The sequence below is a fragment of the Chanodichthys erythropterus genome, chromosome 21, assembly GCF_024489055.1.
Source record: "Chanodichthys erythropterus isolate Z2021 chromosome 21, ASM2448905v1, whole genome shotgun sequence".
Classification (NCBI taxonomy): Eukaryota; Metazoa; Chordata; class Actinopteri; order Cypriniformes; family Xenocyprididae; genus Chanodichthys; species Chanodichthys erythropterus.
Genome location: NC_090241.1, coordinates 30336883 through 30364261, shown reverse-complemented (window position 1 = coordinate 30364261; position 27379 = coordinate 30336883). Strand labels below are relative to the sequence as shown.

General features: G+C 37.0%; 1 protein-coding gene across 1 annotated transcript in view; it reads left to right on the top strand.

The window, feature by feature from the left end:
- Window positions 1-3332: 3332 nt before the first annotated feature.
- Window positions 3333-27379, top strand: part of grm4 (glutamate receptor, metabotropic 4) — a 142808-nt gene continuing 118761 nt past the window's right edge. The window contains exon 1 of the mRNA XM_067373053.1: window positions 3333-4068. Within this exon, the coding sequence (XP_067229154.1) occupies window positions 3541-4068 (528 nt within the window). The 5' untranslated portion in view covers window positions 3333-3540. The remainder of the gene's footprint in view (window positions 4069-27379) is intronic.

Sequence of the window (27379 nt, the reverse complement as noted above, 5' to 3'; positions counted from 1 at the left end):
ATGCTATGACCAATTGCAGGAGGCATTTTGGGAAGCTGTAGACACATGCAGATCTTTCAGAATGCCATAAACATATTATTTACAGCACCAATTACAGGACTGCAATTTCAAAATCTCAGTATTATTTTGAAAACTTTGTCTAGTATAATATTATTTAGAGATTGTCAGCCTCAGAAGTGGCCGGTTATGGAGACTCAAGGCTGCAATAGTTTAGCGTTCAAAATGTAGATTAGGTTAAACTTCAAGGAATGGAGTGTAGTATTTTTGTTTAATTTTCTAGTTAGAATATCAAAAAAATCCTTGAAGCAAATTAAGTTTCCTTGAAAAGCAACACTGAATAAGATATTAATATTAGTTTTATTATATACAAAACAGTCTATCCCCCGACACTAAACCTACCCATCACAGAAAATTTTCAGTATTTTACATTTACGTTTTTCTCATGGGGACCAAAAATGTTTTGTACATAAATGAAAAAGTAAGGCATTACCATTTTTTTCACTGCTCAACTCATGAAATAGCACTGATCCAGCAATGTGCTCAAATCAATTTATCTTTGTCTAAACACACAAGCGTTAAAGGTGGTGTAAATTCTACACTGTAAAAAAGAAAACGTTAGTTCAACTCAAATTTTCAAGGCAACCGACTGCACAGAAGATATCAACTTATTTTTTTAAGTTTTGAAGAACTACAATTATTAAGTTGCGTCAGCTACGTTTTTCAAGTTCTGACAACTAAGTTTTTTTAAATTCAAGTTACTGGAACTTTCAAGTCTGTAAAAGCTTACTATTTTGAGTTCAGATTACCATCCCTGTAATAACTTACTATTTTGAGTTTAAATTTTAATTGGTGGCTCCCATCATGCACTGCAACATGAAGCACTTTTTTTGATTGTCACCATTGTTGAGGGTCATATGCTGATTCTTGATGTCTGTGTGTTTAAAAAAAAAAAAACCTTCAGATTACAAAAGCTCTGCTGGATCTCAAGTGGTAACCGATTTATACCACTTCAATGGTATATTTACAGGCAAAAGCTTGATGTGAACTTCAATCAAGTTTTGACATTTCAATAATTCTGAATTTTCTAATTAAATACGCCAAACTGTTTCTAGCACTCCAAATCTGAAATAACTGAAAATTACCTCAAAAAGAGCAAAAATGTATAATTGCTGTTATCCACTATTGGTTCCAATCCTATTGCTGATAGAAACTCTCAGTGCTTATTATATCTCCATTACGTTCTCAGACAGCCATGCAGTGTCAATTAACTTTAACTAATGAATTAAATTAACTTCTGTGGTAGGGCTGACACTCCCCGCAAATCACAGCAATGATCGCAGATCATGCTGACAGCTTCATATGGGTCAACAGCCACCTAACAAGCTTGGCTTCTCCTTAAAAATCACAGGGAGTTATTAACAACCAGTGTTGGGGAAGTTACTTGGTGCTGTAGTTTCCTAAGCTATAACTACACAGAATTTACTTAAGCTACAGTCAAGCTAAACACTGAGACATTTTTGTGAATGCTTGTGGAAGATTGCATTTTTTGTTTTGTGTTGTATTTTAGCAAAAAGCCATGATACTATACTATAAACAATAAAATAACCAAGCTATTGACACAATACTGAGAAATATTGAGTAAGTAGAACTGCTGCTTCAGGTTAGTTACACCCCAACATTGTTAACAACACCTAACGGTAAATCATTCAAGACAAACACCTTTGAATCTAGGCTGTGTTCCATCTCTCACGTGTTTGGCAATGTTTCCCTTAGCTGTGAGCGTGGGAGAGTAGAACATGTGCTTCGAGCCTCACCGTGGTCTCTCACACGAACTTCTTTTCCCAGAGGAAGGATTCCCCAGTTCACTCTTTAATATCAAAGCACATTTGCCAACATTGAAAAAGCATTTCATAGTCACTTCAGAAGCCCTGTTGTAATTCTTTGAAGTGCCTGTGCACTGGAAGAGAAGTGTGGGACCAGTGTATAGTGTACTAATAGGGGAAGAGGTGGGAAGAGAGAAAGAGATAAGAAAGAAAAAAAAACTAGATAGAATGAGAGCAGGTCAGTAAGAACATTCAAAGGCATAAAAGAGAATTTCTGAGCATTTTCTGTTACCTTGTAAATAAGTGAGGTGAACGAAATGGTGCAAAAAAGATTCACAGAGATCAAGGCTTGAAAATAATTGCTTAACCTGCATCCATGTTTAAAGAAATGTACAGTATTTTTATGCAATCATTTTAAAATGTACAGTACTGTACATAAAGAATGCTATGTATGACTCAAAAAAAAAAAAAAGCAAATATATCTCCAGTGTGCTGGAGGAGGTGAAAATAAGTCAAGCAGTGAATCATTTTGGTGCATGATAACGATATTGTGTAGGCATCCAAAATATGGCTAGATCAATTTGGTGTATTTGGCCATTAAAGTCACCATTAAAGCAAAATTTTCAGTTTAAAACACTCAAATGTATGCACATGAATACAGAAAACATAACTGTTGTAATATTCTACTATGTAAATTTTAACCCAATTAGGCAACGATTAAGAGAGTAATGATAACAGTGTCTGTCAAAGTTGTGGGAAGTAACTCATCCCCACATCGAGATCAGTGTCATACAAATTAAATCTCATTTCTTAAATTAATTCATGACCTCGAGGTTACCAAAGTAACAATTCATTCTGAGAACTTTGAATACCCTGCAGTGACCGTTGGGGAAAAGATTAAAGGGTTTGCTTTATGTCAGTATGCAGTGTGTGCAGAACAATTTTCATCAACCAAACTCATTTCCTTTATCAGAGCTTGTCATTTCAGATGGGGCGAAAAACCGAAAACAGCACATTACATAGATAATTCTCTCTCTCTCTCTCTCTCTTTGGATAGGAGCTCTTCATTGGAATGCAGCTCCTTCATTCAGAATGTTGAAAAGAGACATGTGGGAGCCAAAGCATATTTCTCTCGACCTTGGGAGCCCATAGCAACGTTTTAAATTCAAACTATAGAGAGAGAGAGGGAGCATGTGAAAGAAAGCAAGTCTGTTTTCAGTAAGATGCTGCAAAGGAAAGTTTAAGGAAAAGAACAGACGTTCTGCAATGCCCATACTGACACAGAAACATCTAAGTTTATCGCCTTTCTCTGGTGCTTACTCATTCCTTTCTTCCTATCTTTTTTCTAGGAAGGCGCTCACAGGTGGGTGAAGCTTTGTGCTCGCAGCACAAGACCCCCAACCTCCGCTACTAGGAGACAAGGCAATTGGAAGCCTAGAGGGAGCAAAGGACCAAAGACGTACGGTTAACCTTTAATCTCATCAAAGGACTCTAGAGGAAGTTCCTTGACAGGAGATAAAGCGGATTGACTCAGAACTGCTGCCTAAAGAACCTGATGAGCATTCCATTCAATTACAAATGCATCGCAACGTGACATAACTATGAACTTTAAAAGATTGTGCCCTGTGAAAGGGTGCCTTCATTGACCCATTAATTCAGTCGTGACACATCTCAGATCCAAAAATAGACGTGCTTGGGTTGAAACAGGCTTGCTGCAATGTCTTCAGCCATGGGTAAAATTGTTGTATGGACCAACCGTCGCTGTCAGGCCTCAGTATTGGTTCTTCTCTACCTCTTCCTGACTGCTTTGGCTGCAAGGCCCAAAGGTCCAGGCCACACACATCTGAACTCTATCCGGATTGATGGTGACATTTCATTGGGCGGACTGTTTCCAGTTCACGCTCGGGGTCATGAGGGCAAACCCTGTGGTGAGCTAAAAAAGGAAAAAGGGATCCATCGTCTGGAAGCTATGCTCTTTGCTTTGGACCGTATCAACAATGACCACGAACTGCTTCCAAACATCACGCTGGGCGCCCGCATTCTGGACACATGCTCACGGGACACTCACGCTCTGGAGCAGTCTCTTACTTTTGTCCAGGCGCTCATCGAAAAGGACGGCACGGATGTGAAGTGTCAAGGTGGTGGATCGCCCATCATTACCAAGCCAGAAAGGGTGGTGGGTGTCATTGGAGCGTCGTCCAGTTCCGTGTCTATAATGGTGGCTAATATCCTCCGACTGTTTAAGGTAAATGGCATTGTCATAATGTTTGGGGTTTATTTTTGCTGTGGATTTGGATTGAACTTGATCATGATGGAACTCAATTTCCATGCTGGTCCAGGCTGGTTTTTATGGAATGGAAAATGTAAATTTAAACACAGAAATGCATTGCCATTTTACATATTGCATTGCCATTTTGCATATAACATTTCAAATTGAATATTGCTACACATATGCTTCCATAGGTTTTGCACTGACCTAAAGGGAAAGTGAAATTACTGATGAAATGACTAATAACTTCAAAAGCTTTAGGTCCAGTTTTACTAAACAGGGCAAATTAGCGTGAGAGCACAATTCAAAAATTCTGCAAATTATCTACTGATGACCGCAAATTGAAGAACACAGACACAGCGGGATCATTTCCATAATGACCAACGCAATCTAGTCTTTAATAAATCCTGACAGTAGTTTTTTTAATTCCAAAAGAGGGTTTGCGCTGGTGCAAGCTGTTAATAAATCTGACCCTCACATATAGATATAATATAATAAAATATAATTAAATTAAGACAAATTATTTGATAAATTCCTCAAATTATTAAAGGCCCACTGAAGAGCGTTGGAACGCGCAGAATTATTCAATGTGTTGACGTAATTTCAACTGAAACAGGAAGACAGGGCGATATATCGAACAGCCCCGCTCCTTTTTTAAAAGAGCCTATAGCGTTTTGTTTACGTTACAGCCCGGCCAGAGTAAAAACTTTCCTTCTAATCTCTAACCGTTTCTCCTCCTAATGTTCTTTAATACACAGCATTCTGTGCAGAATTCATGTGACGGTTCATGTGACACCAACGCGAAAACGAGACTTCATTCGCGTCAAAGGAAAGCATATTTACACTGTCTGAATTGTTCCCTATTCTCTATATAGTGCACTATGTGCCACCCACCATGTAGAAACTAGTCAATGTGTGATCAAATGACCGATGTCAGCCTCAGCTTCAGTAAGAGTATAGGAGGCATTTGATTGGACTGAAGATTTGACGAGAAACTGAAGTGCGGTGTGATGTCATGAAAATCCGTGATCCATTTTAGTGGAAGTTAGAGACTGTAAGTTTTGAATGCTTATATCTCCTAAATGTGAATTTTGTCATTGTTTTGGAACACACCAGCTTATTCATAACCTTAAGGCTAACATATTCATACTAAAAGCTAAAAAAATTACATTTTGATTTCAGGGGGACTTTAATGAAAATATAAAATAATAAATAATGATTATAAATGATAAAATAGGGGTGTGACGAGATCTCGTACCAAGAGATCTCGCAATATTAAAATGTGACAAGATTTCTCGTAGAGGTGAAAAGCAGTCTCGTGGTATTGCCATGACGTAGTAAAATTAGGATAGAAGGATAGAATATGAAAGTAAAACATGAACGCGCATTCAAATGATGCATGCAAATATCTCCCAATATGAAAGTTATCTTAGGCAGGGCTGTTTAGTTATAATCATCTCTTAGCTCTGTATCATACTTATAGAAAAATTGGGTCTCTATTTGCACTTTGAATACTGAGGGAGTACTTTGATTATGGCTGCACTTAATTAGACTAAGAGAAAACTTTTTATTTTTTTATTTGTTTATACTTTTTTATTTTAAGTTCAGTTAGGAGGTCAAAAGTTGTAGAGGCTCATAAATCATGTATAGTTCTACGGTCTGAAGAGACTCATATGAAATCATACCGAAGAGTATCCGGTCAGTTGTGTTTGTGGCAAAACCTTTTACAGTGCTTGAGCATTGTTGTCATATGATAATTCATACTCAGAAAGTAGAAGTGAAATGACATTCATTACAAGATGATTAGTTAAAACATTTCAAAAGCATGCACCTGCAGACTATTTTTCTAGTCATGCATTTCATCATTGAGGATTTCTGAAAATACTGTGTAAAAATCTTGTCTCGTTCTCGTGAGCTACCAGTCTCGTAACACCCCTATAATATAGTAATTAATTATTGGATAATACAAGATTTTGTTTGTTATATAATTATTGGTTAAAGTATGGTCTGTTACAGTAGCCATTTCAGTCAGAATAAAATTAATGACATGAAGAAATAGGCCTGTTAACTAAATTTAAATGGCATTTGAATCAAATAAAAAATATTACTGAAAAAAAAAAAGTCTAAAAACTGTACTATAGCAAGCCTTTAGCTGTTGATGCTTGTCAGCTAACACAGTCTCCCTGATCATGGAAGTCTTACCGGTTAAACTAGTTAAGAAGCCTGGTTTGGACACCACTGGACCAGATATGAAAATCAAACATGCTGGAGACTGGCTATATGCTGGTCTTTTCACAGGTTTGAAATGAATACATTGATGTGTGAGATTGGATTTTGGCGCTGTTGCTTCTTTCTTTCCCTGCATGCTGTTTGGTCTTCTCCTTTGGTAAGCAGAGTGGATTGCATTATCCCAGTGAATGTATAATTGATAAGAGAGCAATCTGAGGGTTCTTACATTCACTTAGCCATGACCAAACAAAGTCAGTAGCGTTCCTCAACTCATTCTCTGCAAATTGCGAGTCTCTTTTCTGATAATGTAAACATGGCCTATTTCCAAACAAACATTAACAGAATATTTAAAGCATTAAACAGATGAAGCTGAGCTAAGGAGATTTACGAATTAATACACAGCACTTCCAGTCTTCAAGATCTGATTCTTTTCACATTGTTACTGAGGTGGATAATTCTTCATCTTGATGAATTTTAACTGCGCACTTTCACACTTGATGATGATCACCTTCGGGGGAGAATATGAATATGCAGATAAAATAGTTTTGCGAATGGATTCAGTTAACATGCAATATGGGATACGGATAATAAATGTGGATTATGGGTTTAACATGATGTATTGTAGAATGTCTCATATATGTAATGCATGAATCGTTAATTGAGAGCATCAACCTGACAACAAGAGTTAGTATAGTTCAAGGCTGATCATTAAAGAAGCTCTTTAGGACCCTCTGCGTGCATCTGTTGATGCACTCTTAAACTTAAGAGATCAAAGACCTCCCTTTTGCAGGGGACCGTAGTTATGTTAGAAAAATTTGTTTGAGTTTGCAGATCAGATTTGCATCTGTTCACAGCGCAAGAATATGAATAATGCAGGACTCCACGTTTAGCTCAGAATAGCACTGACCTGGCGTCAGCGAGGCAGATTCTCATTCATTCCTCAGCCAGGCCGCCCAGAGACAGATGCCCAACGTTTAATGGATATTTACCCTCTGAAATGCCGACTACACAGTGCCATTCATCAGCCAGAGAGTTGTGATCAAAGACAGATCGCAGGCGGAGGAAACTCAGCAGCAGCGCGTGGAGATGACAGGCCTCGAGCTTGAGTGCTGATATAAGCGCATTTAAAGCTCACAGCTAAAACACTGGTGTTATTGAGAAAAAGAGGCAGCAGGTGCAGCGACAGGGCAACTGGGGAGTCCTCGCTGCGGGTGGAGCTTGTACACTCATAAATTCACTGAGCGCTTTTGTGCAAACCCTCTTATTAGGATCTCCAGATCAACTGTTTTACAAGAGCTTCTCTTTCAGAAGTACAAACTACATCTACAGTATCTTAGCCTTGCCCACCTCAGCTGCAGATAATGAAGATGCACCTAACTCATAAACCACACTGTCCTGCACTCTATGCATAAATGCCTCGGTTCTTCCCAGTCATTCGCAATTTCCTCTACTCATCTACAACATGTACCCGTTCCTTCCAGAATATTCAGACAGAGCCATTTTACCGGAAGCCTGAAAAAGGTTTCAGTCAGAGCTGATGTAATCTTTTTATAATCCACTTAGATAATGGCTTCAGCTTTGACCACCAAAGTACAATGTGTAAAAAAAAAAAAAAGAAATGGTAAGAGGGATGCTTTCATTTGACTGAAAAATGTTGGATTAGATTGAGAGTCCTCACTGACAAAAATGTATCATGATATTATTACCATGGTATTTTGGGCATGTACTGTAGTAATGCCATGGTCTTCTTTGAAGTACCAGAGTGTGTAATCATTCAGTACTGTGGTACAAAGTCCCTCTGAGGTAAGTTAGTTCTCTCGGCTGGCATGCTCCGATCTACTTGAATGGTAAAAGACAGAAATCTCCAAATCTGCTTACACTAATAAATAAGCAATAAAATATGAAAACTATGATATCATATAATTGTTTCCCTTAGCTAAACTTGCACTAAAAATGAACACTAAGCATAAAAATTCACATAAATTTGCACTTTGACAAGTGAGATTGCGATAAAGTATATGTACTGTAGGTATATTAAGTAATTTGTACATCAGTTAAACAAACTACTACATAAACTGAACTAAACTTGTCTATTTTTGCTCTGCCAATAAAATGATTCAATGATTCATGCTGTCTAATTTCGAAGGCTGTGCTCTCCGAAGTTCGCCTTTGCTGGCTACATCATCAAAGCTGGCTTATTTCAGAAAAGCAACTATTACACTTCAAAAAAAGAAAGAAAGCAATGACAGTAATAACAGCTTATGAGGAATAACAATCCAGGCTTTTTCCTGGTTCAAAACTGGTCTTTGGTGGTGGCAGACAAACACGGTCATCCACACACAGTACAAAGTACCCTACTCATGTGAATTGTGAGCCCAGCACTGACAATAAATCCAAATTAAATGCAAATAAATTTGAAATATGAACTTATCCTATTTATTCATGGAATATATTGTTTTTGTTCTGTCCATTGCTACGGTTATCACTGTCAATTGGATTCAATCATGCATTTAAATACAGTTGTCAATCCAGAAACTTTGCAATGTGAAGTTAGCAGCATTAAAAATATACAGAAAGCAAGCAAAGATCGCTGCCATTATAATCTTTGAAGCAGTTAATTACAACGTGAGGCAAAAGCTGCACTCTTGCGAAAACTCCCGTTATAATCTGTGAAGCATCGGCCACAAAAACACTAGTAAACAGAAAACTTTGAAGCTCTTCACAGAGCTCTTCCACAAACACTTACGGGAGCATTTTAAAGCACCCAGTGTTGAAACTGGTACTGCAGAACGGCAGGTATTGTCACATTAAATGATCAATTAATCTTTGGCAGGACAAAGATTCATTTTTGTGGCCGCCAAAATATTTTCAATGCAGGAAAAACTCTGCAATCTATTTAATAATGGTTGCTTTTCTGAAATGAGACAGCCTCAATGATGTACAGTGGGTAAAGTATTCAGACCCCCTTAAATTTTTCACTCTTTGTTATATTGCAGCCATTTGCTAAAATCAAGTTCATTTTTTTCCTCATTAATGTATACACAGCACCCTATATTGACAGAAAAACACAGAATTGTTGACATTTTTGCAGATTTATTAAAAAAGAAAAACTGAAATATCACATGGTCCTAAGTATTCAGACCCTTTGCTCAGTATTTAGTAGAAGCACTAATACAGCCATGAGTCTTTTTGGGAAAGATGCAACAAGTTTTTCACACCTGGATTTGGGGATCCTTTACCATTGCTCCTTGCAGATCCTATCCAGTTCTGTCAGGTTGGATGGTAAACGTTGGTGGACAGACATTTTTAGGTCTCTCCAGAGATGCTCAATTGGGTTTAAGTCAGGGCTCTGGCTGGGCCATTCAAGAACAGTCACAGACTGAAGCCACTCAAGTTATTTTAGCTGTGTGCTTAGGGTCATTGTCTTGTTGGAAGGTAAACCTTCAGCCCAGTCTGAGGTCCTGAGCACTCTGGAGAAGGTTTTTGTCCAGGATATCCCTGTACTTGGCCGCATTCATCATTCCCTCGATTGCAACCAGTCATCCTGTCCCTGCAGCTGAAAAACACCCCCACAGCATGATGCTGCCACCACCATGCTTCACTGTTGGGACTGTATTGGACAGGTGATGAGCAGTGCCTGGTTTTCTCCACACATACCGCTATCTTGGTCTCATCAGACCAGAGAATATTATTTCTCACCATCGAGTCCTTCAGGTGTTTTTTAGCAAACTCCATGCAGGCTTTCATGTGTTTTGCACTGAGGAGAGGCTTCCGTCCGGCCACTCAGCCATAAAGCCCCGACTGGTGGAGGGCTGCAGTGATGGTTGACTTTCTACAACTTTCTCTCATCTCCCGACTGCATCTCTGGAGCTCAGCCACAGTGATCTTTGGGTTCTTCTTTACCTCTCTCACCAAGGCTCTTCTCCCCCGATAGCTCAGTTTGGCCGGACGGCCAGCTCTATGAAGGGTTCTGGTCATCCCAAACGTCTTCCATTTAAGGATAATGGAGGCCACTGTGCTCTTAGGAACCTTAAGTGCAGCAGAATTTTTTTTGTAACCTTGGCCAGATCTGAGCCTTGCCACAATTCTGTCTCTGAGCTCTTCAGGCAGTTGCTTTGACCTCATGATTCTCATTTGCTCTGACATGCACTGTGAGCTGTAAGGTCTTATATAGACAGGTGTGTGGCTTTCCTAATCAAGTCCAATCAGTATAATCAAACACAGCTGGACTCAAATGAAGGTGTAGAACCATCTCAAGGATGATCAGAAGAAATGGACAGCACCTGAGTTAAATATATGAGTGTCACAGCAAAAGGTTTGCTGTTTTGAGTTTTTTTTTTTAATAAATCTGCAAAAATGTCAACAATTCTGTGTTTTTCTGTCTATATGGGGTGCTGTGTGTACAGTAATGAGGAAAAAATGAACTTAAATGATTTTAGCAAATGGTTGCCATATAACAAAGAGTGAAAAATTTAAGGGGGTCTGAATACTTTCCGTACCCACTGTATGTCAGTGTTGGGAGTAGCACATTACAAGTAACATGAGTTACATAATCAGATTACTTTTTTAAAGTAACCAGAAAAGTAAGGATTTTTTTTTAAATTTACAACAATATATCTGTTACTTTTACAAAAGTAATGTAACTTGTTACTTTCCATTAAAAGTAATAATTAGTTATTTAGTACTTGAAATAATTACTTATTAAGTAATGCAATTAGTTGCATTTTCAGGAAGTAATGCAAACTATTTTTTAACAAATCAATTTAATGACTGAATTAATGACTCATCATACAGTCACTTGTCGCCACCTACTGTTGTAACAATGTAACTTGCAGATAAAAATCAAACAGTGATAACTCAAAGTGTTGTCGACCAATCAAATTTGAGGACCAGGACTAATTGTTGTTTAAAATGTGAAAAGTAATTTAAAAGATATTACTTAACATATTTTCATGATTGTTACTATATACACAGTAAAGCATTTTTCAAACACTTTTTCAATCAGACTTCACTAATAGCAAAGGAATAAAAAATTCTTGCACAACAATGACTCCTCCGGACTCTGTGTACAGATCAATGCACCATAGAATTACCATCTGATACCATCACTGTACGACAGTACCGCCACAGTACTTAAGTGCAGTAAAAGTCTATATGTATTACAGAGTGGAAAGAAAAAAAAAAATACTGTAAATATCTGCCACATCTGCTCAAAGAACTGATGTATGCTTACCCAAGGGAGTAAAAGAATTTGCGCATCAGCAAAAAGCATTTTTTGCTCCAGACAGTCTCACTGAATTTAACATCTCCGACCAGATGCAGCTATTGGCCTATTGCTTGCGTTTCGCCAGTTTTCAATTATAGATCCCGAAGCACTGAGGAACAGGAAAAATGTATACTTGCATACGCAAATGCACATACATACACACACAACCATCGCCCACCACCTCAAACGTGCATACACGCAAACACCGGGGAGAAAGAAAACTGCATACTCTTGCAAGAACACCCTGCTCAAGATGGAAGGTCTGCCACCTGCATGCAGTTTAGGGGGTTAACAAAAAGCACTTTCCCTAGCATAGATTTGGCAGTTCTGAGTTTTTCATGATTAATATTTCACATCAGCATTACATAACAGCAGCTAGAAGCAGCAAATTACCCTTCCTCAACATCTATGTATTGAAAAATCCGACAGCACATTCAGAGTAGAGGCTGGAGTCTGAAAGAAAAAGCACTAACTCTTGTTTAGAGTTTTGTGAAATTTGCCAGCATCATATATCTAACAAGAGAGTTGCTCAGTCAAACTCACAGTTGTCATAAACTTTACAGCCACATCTTCTAGTTATCTGTTATTGTTAAGGTAAAATGGAAGCATGTTTTGGATTAATCACTGAATTTTCATTGCCAAAACACTTGAAATGAAACTATCAGAAGCATTTTGGATGTTTACCATCACTGATAATGTACTAGCTATTACAGAGTCTCTTGCTTTCATGGCTATAAAGCAAAACTACCCCACTATCTTAGTAATAATGCAAAATGTCTGTTAAAAATGTATGTTATGGCAGACCATCAGAATTGCTATTATGGGTCATAGAACTGCCCTGGGTTCACAGCTATGCTAATAAACAACACCAGTCTATTTTATTTTAGCAATAATGTTTTCTAAAAAGATTGTTAATATTTTTCGTCCAATCATTGACTCAAAACATTGCATGGTCATTTATCACTATTGTTTTTTAGTGTTAAAGTCAACATGAAATCAAAACTGACCCTATGTACTTTCCTAATACACATTCCTGATTATGCATGACAAAAATCGTAGAATATAACGACTTCATATTTTTCAGCCCCTCCCCTCCAGTGATGCCGAAGACCACTTTTCGCGATCTAATAAAATCAGTTCCCACCCAACATTTTCCCATGTTTATCCCCTTTAATTTATAAATGCGTCAAAATTGATTGCAAATGGCATTTTGTGTTGACATAACAGAAGATGTTTGCTTTCAATCCACAAAAGGTCAATGGTTGCAAAGCATTTTCAGGGTGCTAATTAGCCTTAATTAATTACAATAATCACTACCTGCTTGCATTGAGTTTTGTATTCACGTACATCACTGATCAATGTTGTTGTGCTTTGAATGCAGGCTGTGAATGTGTATGCCACACGGTTTGTAGCTATGCCTGTAATTTAGCTATTAAATTGGAGAGCGATGTAATTGTCTGCAGAATTTTTACACCTCCATTTTAAACCCTCATTCCAGCCCAGACACTTTGAGGAGGACAGTCGATTCATGATATAAACTCTCTCAATGGTTGTTTTGTCTGTCTGGATGTCTGATTGTTTTAGCTGCAGTGAGTAATAAAGAGTTTCAGAGAGCGAAGTAAGGGTCGCTATCACAATTGTTAACACTCACTCTTAAATTGGCCTGTTTACGCTGCTGTCTCACTGTCTGTTTCCACTCAAATGTCATGACATATTGTTCTCTTTTCCTTCATCTTATCGTTTCTTTGTCCTCTTATGTCTTAATGCACAGGATTCTGACCTGACTGCTCTCCCCAAATAACTTCAAAAATCACTGCTGATGGCTATTTTTGAAGTGATGTTGGAAGAGAAAACAAAAAGAGCAGTTTTCAAAGAGAAAGCGAGAAAAGCAATTAGGTCTTCCAGCACGGTTCATCTATTTGTTTTAAACTGTTTCAGCGAGGGAAACTTTCAACATTTAAACCCTAAAGATGAAGCGTGTAATTTCCTTGGCGACAGGATGGAATTGTTTTTCAACAAGAACTCTCCCCCTACCTGCCATTGGTTAAATAAGCAGATAGACCCACCCTAATCTTACGCCACTGAGCGTAGCATTAGTGTTGCTGGGCGATTGGGATGCTCAGTTAAACAGGACAATGTTTTCATAGCAACATGGTATATATTTGGATGTGGGGATAAAAGAAGGTATTTTTTCAGTAGCCCCTCACTGCAGAATACACGAGATCCAGGGGGCGGAGACGGGTAGTCAAGGGATATGTGAAGTGGGAGGAGTTGGATCCAATTCCAGGGGGTGGAGATGGGTAGATCCAGGGGGCAGAGACGGGTAGGTTTAGGGATATGTTAAGTGGGAGGAGTTGGATCTCGATCCAACCCCGCCCCCTGGATCTCATGTTCTGCAGTGAGGACCATCTCGGCACTGCACGGCTCTGCATTTATGTAAAATTAATTCCTATTAACTCAAATCACTTGTGAAGCAACACAGTGTATTGCTTATCAATCACTCAGTGGTGTTAGATTTTCTAGCGTTTCATGAGAGAGCAGGTGCGAGCATGCACAATGTTGACATTTAAAATGAATCATTGAATTTATCCCAGACAATGGCAATTGCTAGGCCTATAGACCAGGAAAATTGCAATTGATCCGCATTGTTATCTGAAGCATTGAACCTTTTCATACAATTTCTGGTTCATGGTGAGTTTTATCTTGACATTGTACTGTAGGTCTAAGGGACTGAGTTTGATTTTTCTCTATATCTTTTTAATTATTTGTTTAGAGCACTGCAGATTGAACTATTTACATGCCAATGTGTGATGTATGAACTTTAATGTATTCAAAGATTCAAATTCTTTAAACAGGCCTCCATTTACTTTAATTTGCTTTCTTTTCAGTATAGGTTATGGCAAATAAATAGTCTCTCTTCCCGTGTGACAGATGGGGCTTTTACCCGTCGGCAGAAAAATACCACACTGGGTCTCTTTGATTTCTGAAGCAAACTTGCCATCATTTGAGTAGCTTGCTTAGAGGTTCAATTTGACATTGCCTTCCATCTCAAAGAGGGTTACATCGTAATAGCTCTCAGTCTGAGTGCCTCCATTTTTCAATTACACCTACCCAGCGTGTGATCATGTTTCTACTACCTCACAAACTAATACTCTATTGCAAGGGATTGGAGTGACAAATTTAACATAATTTCCTATTCAGAGATTCCCACTGGTTTCTCATCTGAGGGTTTTTGCATTAACGTTTGAGGTATTAGAAATGTTTGCATTAGCCCAACTATGTCCACTATAGGAGCCATTGGTCCCATGTTGTACATTGACTGTATGTGACAAAAACTGATTCAGAATTTTTTTTTAATCAATTCTGCTCAATGAACTTGCTTAGGTCCAGAAATTGGACTGAATGGGATTGATTCAATCAACTTAAATTTAATAACCGCTTCAACTAGTTCACCAAAAATAACAATTCTTTCATGAAGCAGACATCACTAATTCAAGTCACAAGTCACTGATAAGCTGAAGGGATTACTTTTATGATGCTTTATTTGTCATTTTTGGTGCTTAACAGCTTTGGTGTAATATATGGATCATACTGTACATGTGTAAAGTTTTTTCAAAAGCTATTTCACGGAAGAATAAAAGTCATATGGGTTTGGAACAGATGGTAAGTAAATAATGTTTAATTTTCCGCTGAACTAGTTTTAATAATGATTCTAATTTTATGAGAATATGGAGTCCACACCACAACTATAAACATATGGATACTGAGGAACGATATATTTTGAATCACTTTGAGACCACCCCCCCTCTTTTTTTAAGTCACTCAGAATTCAACGACTTTGAAGAGTTCGAGAGTTTAAAGTGGTTTTATTATAAACGGAACGTTATCGTCCATTGGTGCAGACGCGGTATCTTTATATCTCATTCTTGGTGTGAACGGGCTTTAACATTGGCTGTGTCCGAAAACTGGAAAATGCTGCCTTCTGAGGACACATTTCAAGGTAAGGCATCAAGGCACGTCCGAATCCAATGTTAGCTTCACTTCCTGTCTCATGAGATACCTTCCTCAGATCGATTTTTGAAGGAAGCATGGATGTATCTTTAGCTGCCTTTGATATCCCACAATCCTGTGTTTTCCATTCTGTGACAGCTGAGCTAGAAAAATAAAGATGGCGTACGAAAGTTGCGTTTGCTGCTCAGTTTGTGTATAAATGTACGATTTTGACCAACATATTTAAATTTTTATATCATTTCTATCGATAAATTACTACTGTGATCATTAAATATTTGTTTAGTTCTCACCAAAGCTCGCGCTATATTGCTGTAGATCATTAAACTGTTACGCCTCAGAAGTCTGTCCGAAATCAGTTTCGTGAGGTGCCTTCATGCACAAACGCTGCCGTACAAGTCATTCTGTTATAAGCAGCAAGACAGCTACCTAGGTTTTCGGACGCAGCCATCGTCTCCTCCTTGTAGACTCTGTGCCTCCTAGAGCTAGTTAAACTGTTCCATTCACACAAAAGTTTACATAGTCGATTCCAGTCGCTACTACCTTTTTTTTTCTTCTTCTTCTTCACATAGCATACCCTAAAATGTCACCTGTGAACATAGTGACAGTAACTAACATATCAAACATGGCGACATATATTACTGGAAAATCGCACCTGACACGACACAAGTCGACTGGATGCGCGTGTTCACCCTTCACTTCTAAATGAACCAACAACAGCTTTCATACCGAAGTGGAGACGGAAGCGTGCAGGCCACAATACTGAGGAGACGAAGGACTTCAGGTAAACTTCACAGCTCATCTCGGAATTATACTGTAGGCTACAATGAAGCGCAACATACACGACATGTCGCATTGTATGACTTTGAATGCGCATTGAATGAGTGCGGTTCCATTCACACAGGTGCTCGTCTAATATACGGCTGTGAATCCAGAAAATTTATGAGAACACGGTTGCCAGTCTCACAAACACCGAACTTGGTATAAATATAGGCTAACTGCATTATGCACTCAAATAGCCTACAATTCTGACAACCATATTCTGCTGCTGCTATGTCACCTTGAAAATATTACAAACTGCTCATGTTTGCCAATACAGAAGTCTACAGTAAAAAAAAAAAAAAAAAAAACCCAACAAAACAGAGATTTTAATGTGAAATTTGTCTGAAATCAAATTATCTGAGCCATGTCAATTTTATAGCTCTATACTCTTGCTATATTGTGCTACATTGTTGTCTTGACACTCTTTTATTTTCATAGCAGAATAGGAAAGAGCAGCTTCAGAGCAATAACCTTTTTGTTGTTGTTGTTGTTTTCGTTTTTTTATGTATTCTGTACTATTTTGATGTATAGAGGCCAGCCCGCAATATCAGACAACTTGTAGAATTCATGAGATATGGAATGCATGAGGTAGAATGAATCATAGGGCACATTTTCCAGTGCTGTGATATTGAAGGAGGTTGCTCAGCTTTGCTTGACGGTTTTGCACCCGGTCCAGTCTTTTCTCAAGTCTCCAGTGCATCCTTGTAAAAGTGAATTAGTGCAAATCTGCCTGGGGTGATGGCTAATTCAAGGACTGAATCATGTCTTCTTAAAACAAAACAGACTGATCTGCCTGTAGTCCCTGTCATGTTGAATGAGCACGGAAAGTGCTCATGTTGTTTGGTAGGGAGCACATCAAGTGTGATTGCGTGTAATGGCAGTCGGCTACTTCTTTTCTTCTGAACGTTGTATGCTCTGTGTTTTTTCCTGTGCTCTTTTTCTTGCGTGGTTTGTTTACCTGTTGCATAATGCACATATATTTTGTTTGCTGACTTCTTAGCACATACTGTCTCAGCCTGCAATGTTTAGCACCTATAGCTACTTGCCCTAACTTCTCATCTGGAATAACATTACAGTGTATCAAAAGTGAATGTGTGGTTCTGTCTGTTTGCTAGTGTCTGGAACTAAACTTGGGAAAATTCATTGGAGTGCCCTTCCCTTCAGGGATTTCTCCAGTATACTTGTCACACCGGTGAAGCTGCTCGAAGATTGACTTCGACTTCTATTCCACCTCGCTTGTCAAGGTGGTCAATTCCCTCAAAGCATACTGGCCCTCCCCCCATCCTATTACTTTGTGCTTTTTCCTTCACTGTGTGGCACAAACAATATCACAAAGGCTAGAGGCTTACGGTCCTGTCTATACCTGATATCAAATAATTTTCTTCATCTTAGATATACCTACATCCAATCATAATTCAATACCACCACAGAACCCATTTCAAACACATTTTTTTATGTACATATGGATTGGAACAGTGTATGTGCACCATATTTGGATATAACCACATCACCAATGCCAGTTTGAATTGGAAATTGCTCTATTGTATGTAATGATAACAACATTGATTTGAAGCTTTGAAATATTTACAGTGGGGTCCAAAAGTCTGTGACCACAAGGGAAAATGCTTCTATTTTTTTTTTTTTTTATTATTATTTCAAATTTAATCCAATATTAATATTTTTGTGTATTTTATATATATATATATATATATATATATATATATATATATATATATATATATATATATAATATATATATATATATATATATATATATATATATATATATATATATATATGTGTGTGTCAAACCAAAAATTATTCAGACATTTTTTTATATTTTTGATTTGTTTTTACTAGTGGGTGCAGGACACTATAGTTCAATTATGTAAGTGAGAAAAATAAACTGTGACATATTATACCCAAAAATTCTTCATACAGTAGACTATCAGTAAAACTGATAAATTTGGAACCAAAAATTCTTCAAAAACTTTGACCTTACCATGTTTTGCTTGTGCTGCCTGACATAATTATTTTTTTTTTAGAATGAAATGTTCAAGGTGTCTAAATACATTTTGTACATTTATATATATATATATATATATATATATATATATATATATATATATATATATATATATATATATATATATATATATATAAAATATATAATATAAATATATATATATATAAAATATATAATATATATATTATATTATACTAATGTATTTTAATACATTTTAAATAAATTTTTAAATAAAGATAAAATAAATAAATAAATTCTTATAATCACCAAGGCTGCATTTGTTTGAGCAAAAATACTGTAAATACATTTTGTAACATTATAAATGTCTTCACGGTGGTTGTATTGCACCCTTGCTGATTAAAATTATTAAATGTTTTTTTTTTTAAGAAAAAAATATTATTGCATAAACTTTTGAATGGTGTATATTTGTTTTATTGCTATTTTTTATTTATATATTACAAATCATTTTATTTTATTTTATTGTCAGCATAACAATTTAATTTTATTTCCATGTCTACTTGCCAAATTTTCAATCTGCTCTCAGACTTTTGGTCTTTTTGGACGTTGTCAGAAATGTTGAGGCTGAGGAGGGCCTGTGATATAGTCTCATTGAGCCAGGGGAGAGGAGGCCCACCCAGAAACCTTTTGTCTCGGACCCCTGCCGATATAATAATGTGAACATTCTGCTAAAACAGAAGCCTCAGACTTTAAATTCAGATTACGATACATTTTGTCTTGACAGGGCAGCAAATCATCTACCATGACAAGATCAAAGAGAGTTAATATCAGTGCAAGATGTGAACAAAACCTTTTAAGACTGAGAAAATGAAAGAAAGAGAAAATCTTTAACCGAAAATATAATGAGTGTGTGATGCATTCCCCCAGTTGCTGAGAAGTACAGGCATCACTGCTTACAAAGAGACATGGCTTTAAGCAATTCATTTAAATTCATTTGAAGTAACAAACCTTTAAATTGTGCAGCTCACCAGCCCTTTCCATTCTCTGTTGCAAAGAGTAACTGGCATTAGGTAAAAAAAAATAAAAAATAGATAATAGATATTACAAAGCATGAAAAATAAATAAAAAATCAATTCATTATTTCTCTTGTTAGACTCACTGTCTTCCTCTTTATTGTTGGTCGAGTGGACCAGTTATTCTTTAGATGCATATTTTCAGGCTGCAGGTGATGCTAATAGAGTTAGAGGTCAGTGAACAACCCCAGAAATGCCAAAGCCATAGATCACCACAAAGTATGAAAGGTTTCTTAGCAGGCCTTGCATTGATATATATGCATAATTCCTGACAATGCAATTTGATTGCAAGCATACTGTAGCTCTCGTTTAGTTTGTTTGTTCATTTGTTAGTTATTTTTTGCACGTCAGCACTCATTTTCAAAACAAGTCAACCTTTATCATCGCAGCCATTTCTCTGAGCTGATTGGTATTGTTTGCTCACAGGATTGTCTTGGTTCACTAACAGCATGCACCGCAGAGGATAGACGACAGTGTGCATTATTTGCGTTTTGGGTAGATCCGATTTTCCCTTGACAACTCCCCATGATTGAGCTGATAGACTGTGGCGCCCGATGAATTTGTCTTTGCTCAAAGAGTCTCAGCAAATGGTTTACATGCTCCTCATTAAAGTCTTAGCTTTCTTCTTGAGTGCGAACCTGAGAAGTAAAGCTTAGAACTGGGGAGCCATATCTGTATTGATTTAACACCTCATTGGGGGAATGACAGCTGAATCAAGATTAACGCTTCTGTTCAATATCTGCGTGGTGTGCCCATTCCTCTTCAACCCCATTAGTTGAGGGGTGATAGCCAAGCTGGCCAACAAATCTGTTTACACTGTCAAGCACACTCAATGGCAAATGCACCAGCAGGAATGGGCCGCCTTATGAAAGCTTTTCATTTTCTCACTGCAGCGACGTTGATGGATAACCTCCGTGCTGGGTGTTTCTTTTTCACTATACACTATTGTGAGTGTATAGCCATGCGTCAGAGTATTTGTGTTACTGCACATTGGTTAATGGTCTGCTATAGTGATGGGGCCAAATTGAGCTGTGCCGGAAGGGTAGGGATGTCAGAACTACTGGTACTATAGTAAAAAAATGTAAAGATGGCAGTTGTTAAATACTCAATGACTGACTGACAAGGAGCTGCTTTCAAATGCTTATGTAAAGTATGTCATTTTGCACGAACACACAGTAATATAGCTGTTAGGGCTGGGCGATATATCGAATGCTTTTGTCACGTGCATTTCGTCAGTAAAGCCGGTTCCCTGATTACCGCTAAATCGCCATCACCTGCTTTCAAATGGAGCGGCATTTAATAGACAGAGCCGTGGTTCACTGACAAGCCACGCAATATCGCGTTCAATATCGATGTGAATTGCCGTCAATATTGAACGCGATATTGCGTGGCTTGTCAGTGAACTACGGCTCTGTCTATTAAATGCCGCTCCATTTGAAAGCAGGTGATGGCGATTTAGCGGTAATCAGGGAACCGGCTTTACTGACGAAATGCACGTGACAAAAGCATTCGATATATCGCCCAGCCCTAATTGCTGTGTGCATGAACCCTATACTTGAGACCACTTGGTGGTGTATTAATGCAACAATTTCAGTTTGTCTTAAGCCCTGGGTATACTTTGTAGTGTACGCTCACAGTTGAAAGCACAGTAATACACAGTTATATAGCAAAATGCAAAGTGTACTTCATTTGACTTGTATGCGTATGTAACGGAGGCCAGCTAGTAGACGCTGTGCGAGTAAACCTCACTCCTCTGATCTCAAGAGGTGCTCTAGCGACTGGCGCTAGATGTTACAGCCTTTAGCTTCCTCGCTAGAGCATCCGACTCCCACGCCAGAGACCCAGGTTCGATGCCCGCGCAGAGTGTGGCGAGTAGGTTCTACACGTGCAGTTTTGAGCAATCTCTTGCCATGAGCCATGTAAATATATTTGTATCCTTTCATGCTAGAGTTGTACAAGTAAGGATACTTTCTAACCTCTTCACACAATCTGTTGTCTATATAGGCCTCCAATGATGTGCTGTTTTTAAGTCAAATGACATCTGATTGTCCCTCAAAACTGTCCCACTGTCACCTCACACAGAAGACACCTGTTGAAGTGCTCCAGAAATTGCTGTATTAACCTAATTTCTAAACATCTCTTCTCAAGGGGGATTTTTTTTTTTTTGCATCATCTTTGATTAGTAAATTAGACATTTTTATTCACAAATCAACTTTTTAACATAGTTTTACTTGAACTTGAGAAAATATCAATGTTTCCATATGGCAATGCTGTACCACAGTGGAATTGCATATATATATATATATATATATATATATATATATATATATATATATATATATATATATATATATATATATATATATATATATATATATATATATATATATATTTGTGTGATTGAAGCTATTTCATGTAATAAAAACTTACTTAAACATAATGCATACCACAGAGGGTTAAAAGAAGAATTTGTTTTAAAGATAGCAAGAAAGTTGCATAAGATATTAAGAATTATTTTTCAGAGAATATATATTGAATGCTGTTTATTTTTCTTACCCAACTGCCATTGTTTTCTTGTTTTAAGTATAAAACAAAATTTAATGAGGCATATGCAGGGTAAGAAAAATAAACAGGATTGAAGATATGTTCTATGAAAATAAGATTTATTTGACACTAAATATATAATTAAAAATGTATCTTGTTTTACGTTTTACTGGGAATCAAGACAAAGCCTTTTTTTTTACAGCTTATATTAATATTTATATCTACACACATTCAATAGCATGTCAGTAGCTATTGAATATTGCTGTGGTGTCGAAATTGAATATTGTGACATTTTGGTGGTATTAATATTGATGACTGAAATTGTGCTATTGCGACAACCCTAGAAGTGAAATTCTGTTGAAACTTGGACAACTTTAATGTCCTAACATTTTTTTTGTTCAGTTCAATATATGTGCCACTTGTGTAGCCATACTCTCTCAAAGCCTTCATTCTCTCCTTTTCTTTGAATCCGGCCTCAACTGAACTTAAAACCTTCATCAAAGTCTTTCGTCTGAGATTGTTGGAGGTCAGCAAATAGGGTGGTATTGAGCTTATTATAGAGACATTCTCCACAGCCTTTGTTTCTGTCAACAAGGGCCTTTAGAGACTGCACTCTTTGCCTCACATTCTCCCTCTCTCCAATCTCTTTGCAGACAAATGACAAAGGGTGAAGTTGAGGGTTTATCTCTGTATTTCTTTCTTCACAGCATCGGTCCATTTATTTGCGTGTGCTGCTAAATTAAGATGGTGACTGGGTACCTGCAACTATACTGTTTTATCCCATGCATGTTCTGTTTTTAGAGAGCATGCTATTTTTGTATTATCTGATTGAGATGTTCATTTCTGGAAAAAAAAGAAAAAGAAAAAAAAGAACATATGCATGTCACACAGCCATTACAGCACGCTGAAATAAAGATGAAAACAGAAAGAAAAGCTCTGAAAAATCTGGTATTTGTGCACTCAGGAGAAAATCAAACTCTCAAACCATCAACCATGCAGTCAGACCATGAGAGAGGAAATAACTGTGTGTTATTGCTTTTATGTAGAGTGGCTCTTAAAGGTGCTCCCTGAGCTGGAAGAGTTCATTTACTAGATAGATCTTGACAATGGACTCTTTTGTTTTTGAGCATTAGTGTGCCCTACTACAAAGCAGTAAAGCCCTAATAACGTCCAAAAAGGGACTCGGGCACTGACTCACTTTCAGCATTACCTGTCTCCTCATCTCAGTGCCAGACACTTACCCAACTGAGAGCCAGATCAGTGGAGCTTTCAAACTGGACATACTGTCCAGAGGACTTACAGGGGCACTGTAATGAGAAATGTAACAATGGGAGCCGTTTTCTTGCTTTCTGAATAGATGGATGACCCAACAATGTCATTTATTCACAAAAACATTTGTGTGTTAGTGTCAACCCAACAAAAATATGTTCTAAGAATGTTTTGGATAATGTTCCTTTTAAGTTATGAAAACATTATCTCTGAATGTTCTCAGATCTTTCAAAGCATTCAGTTTTTTGTTTTATATTCTTTCTTTTTTTATGTGAACATTAGAGAAAACATTAAGGTAATGGTCAATTTTATCATTTTGCAAACATTATACGAACAAAATTATGTTCTCTGAACCGTCTGAAACAAGTACGTTTAAAAACTAACATCCAACTAAAATGTTTCAGAAAAAGCATTTTTGTCCTAACATTTTGATAATGTTATTAAAGACCAGATAACTTTCTGTTAACATTAAAGGGGTCCTTGATTATGATTTCACTTTTTAATTTTAGTTAGTGTGTAATGTTGCTGTTTGAGAATGAACAACATCTGCAAAGTTAGGACACTCAAAGTTCAATGCAAAGAGAGATATTTTATTTTACAGAAATCGCTTTTTAAGGACAACAACAACCACCTGGTAGGGACTACAACAAGCTTCTTCCTGGGTTGGTGACATCATGAACCCCAAAGTTTACATAAATCCTGCTCCCGGTAACATGCAACAAAGAGGCCGAGGCCATGTTGGGCTGCTTTAGAGAAGAGGAACTGTTGTAGTAGAGTGTTGTTGCCATGCCACCATTTTACGCCGTACTGCTTCACAAATGAGGGTCAGGGTTTGAACAATGTAAGGCTGAATACAGTTACTGAAAATTGTCATTTTGACTGCGTGAGATTCTCCAGCTTTGTTGTTCTTGAGCAACTGAAGCTCGAGCTGTTAAAGCTCCACCCTCTTCTGGAAAGGGGGTCGGGAGCAGCAGCTCATTTGCATTTAAAGGGACACACACAAAAACGGCGTGTTTTTGCTCACACCCAAATAGGGGCAAATTTGACAAGCTAAAATAAATTATCTGTGGGGTATTTTGAGCTGAAACTTCAGACACATTGTGGGGACACCAGAGACTTGCATTACATCTTGTGAAAATGGGCATAATAGGTCCCCTTTAATGGAATAACTTTACCGACCCCAAGATTTTGATCTAATTAATGCATCCTTGCTGAATAAAAGTAAACCAATTTTTTTTTATTTTTTTTTTTAATAAAGTTATTGACCCCAAACCTTTCCATGTTAGAGTATGTATGTATGTATATTGTAGTGTGTGTGTGAGCGTTTGTCTTGGTGTAGCACAAGCAGTTTGGAAAATGGATAGGTGTGTGTGTTTGTAATGTATACTGCTCACTATACCAGGAAATTCAGTTACTATTAAATAGGCCACAGCCTCCGTGTAGTGTGCTGTGTCATGCGATAATGTGCAGAGTGTGTTATTTAAGTGAATTAGAAAGGGAACAGATAGTAGATGCCAAACAGACCACTCCATCTCAGATGTGGTGCACATGAACGTTCCAGCGTGTCAAAAATTCTGGGAACATGATTTTTTTTTCTTTCTGTAAATTAAGACAGCTGTTGCAGTGAACACGATGCACCTCATAAGCACCCTAAAATACATTAAGCCTGTGTAATGTTCACAATGTTATTAGAGTTTAAGAACCTAAAGTCCTTTTCAAAAACTCGTTGCTTTTGCTGCATCACTGGTCTGCGCGCCTCATGTAGGCAAGGGGAAATCGAATTAGACATCAATTGGAAATTGTTCAGGGTATTGGACGTGCTGTAATGGTTTGTGGTGTTTTTTAGATGTGATTTTCTAGGATCACTGATATACTTGATTTACTGGTTTGCTATCCATCGTTCACCCAGATGACAAAGTCAAAATCTACTGTAATGGAAGAGACATTGTTTTAGAAGAATTTATCTAATTTCAGAATGCAATATCCTTGTTTGTAGGACATGAACTCTGTGAAACATCTTTGGGGTGCCATTGTACAGTCAGTTTAATCTATGAATCAACAAACTTGAAATAGGATGCAGTTATGTTGTGCCATTATGGCTGCATGTGCCAATACCTGCAGCATGCTTCTGACATATATACTCCATTCTCCACTTTATACCTGCTGCTATTGAGGCTAAAGGTTATTGAGGCTATTGATGTTTATTGACTGAGATTTTTATGTAGTTCCCTAATGAAACTCCAAGCCGCCAGTCACAATGCTCAATATCCGGAAAATGGTGGCTTCATTGCTTCCAATAATTATTCCAACATAGATCTCTCGCCCTGACTGGTCCAACTGGAGGAACTTCTTGTTTTCATATTCCTAATGTACATTATGAACATTTGCTTTTATTATTATTCAGCATTTTATTTCTGTACCATGTTATTACAGACCTATGTTGTGCTACAGAAAGTCAACACAGGAATATAATGAGCAATGTGTAAATCATGGCCATACATCACATTAGTCTTTTATGGCCACAGTCCATAAGAATGAAATGTCGTCATTGTGCCCGTGGACATAATCACACATTATTATATTGGTGCAGTCTTCGTAGCAGAGTCTGAGGATGCAAAACAGAGAGATATTGATTCCAGCTGGCCTCAGTCATGTCTGATTTAATACTTTGCTGTTAGGCATATGGTCCATTGAACTATATAATAGCAGCATTGCAGGTGGGCAGCGAGGGTAAATTATGAGTGTAGTTTCTCATTGCTTTAAAACTTGGAATAAGGAAGAAGGCAGTGGCATTATTTGAGACATGCTTTATGTGTGCCCCAAATCAAATGAATAAATAAGGGTAAATAATATGGGTTCCAAAAATCTGGGACCGCATTGAAAATCTAATGTAATTTAGACATGGAAATAAGAAAAATAAGTAAAAAAATAAGTAAAAATAAGGTAATAAGTAAAAAAATAAAATAAAAAAAAAGCTATTATTTAAAATGAATAAGATATATTTAAGATTCTTTATATTTTTAAGTCACTAAATAATTTGTTCCTGATTTTTTTTTTTTTTTTTTTTTTTTTTTTATCACGCTGGGGATCATCTGGTTTTATCATCATGTTAATGCTTATTACATTTTTAATTAAACTTTTATATTATATTATATTATATTATATTATATTATATTATATTATATTATATTATATTATATTATATTATATTATATTATATTATATTATAAAATTAGAATCATTTTCACAAAATGTCTGACTTTTTGAATGCACTGTATTTGTGTTAGTTACCATATGTATTCCTTCATATTAATCTACTAAATCCTAAATTGCATATGTCCAAAATGATGTGGCATGGTAAGTCACATGCTAACCAAGCTTGGTGTCTTTATTAATGTATCAGCTTCCGTAAGCTATAAAGTGCGTTTAAATGGACAGTTGCTACGTTATTGCGTTTCACTGCTCTAATGCAATAGATACCTCAATCTACGCCTGCACAATGTGTTTCCTTGAATTTATGAGTCTGGAGTAATGGAATACAATGGAATGCAGAATAGAGTGCATTACCTCTAGGCTGTTGCTTTTTTGTGTTGTTTTAATTATTCATATTCCCTCTGATATATGTTAACATAAAAAGTTTGGTTAAATTATTGACGTGAAACAAACAAATTGATTAATCCTAGGGCTTTTACAGTAAGGAAAGTCAGTTAGAACAAAAGTGTGATACTGCAATTTTTTTGTTTTGTTTCCACATTAGATCATACTCCATCATGAGTCATGTTTAAGATGCTTAAATAGCTTCACCCTGTTTGCAAATGAAACAATTTAGTATTAGTCCATTAGCATGCAACAAGTTAAAGGGTTAGTTCACCCAAAAATAAAATTTCCGTCATTAATTACTCATCCTTATGTCGTTCCACAGAATTTCGTTTATCTTGGGAACACAAATTAAGATATTTTACAATATATCTTAACGTAATTACCACATTGAAGTTCCAGAAAAGTAGTAAAGACATTGTTAAAATAGTCTTTACTAAAAATGTCTTTACTACTTTTCTGGACCTTGCTTTCTCTTGGGGATCAGAAACCTCT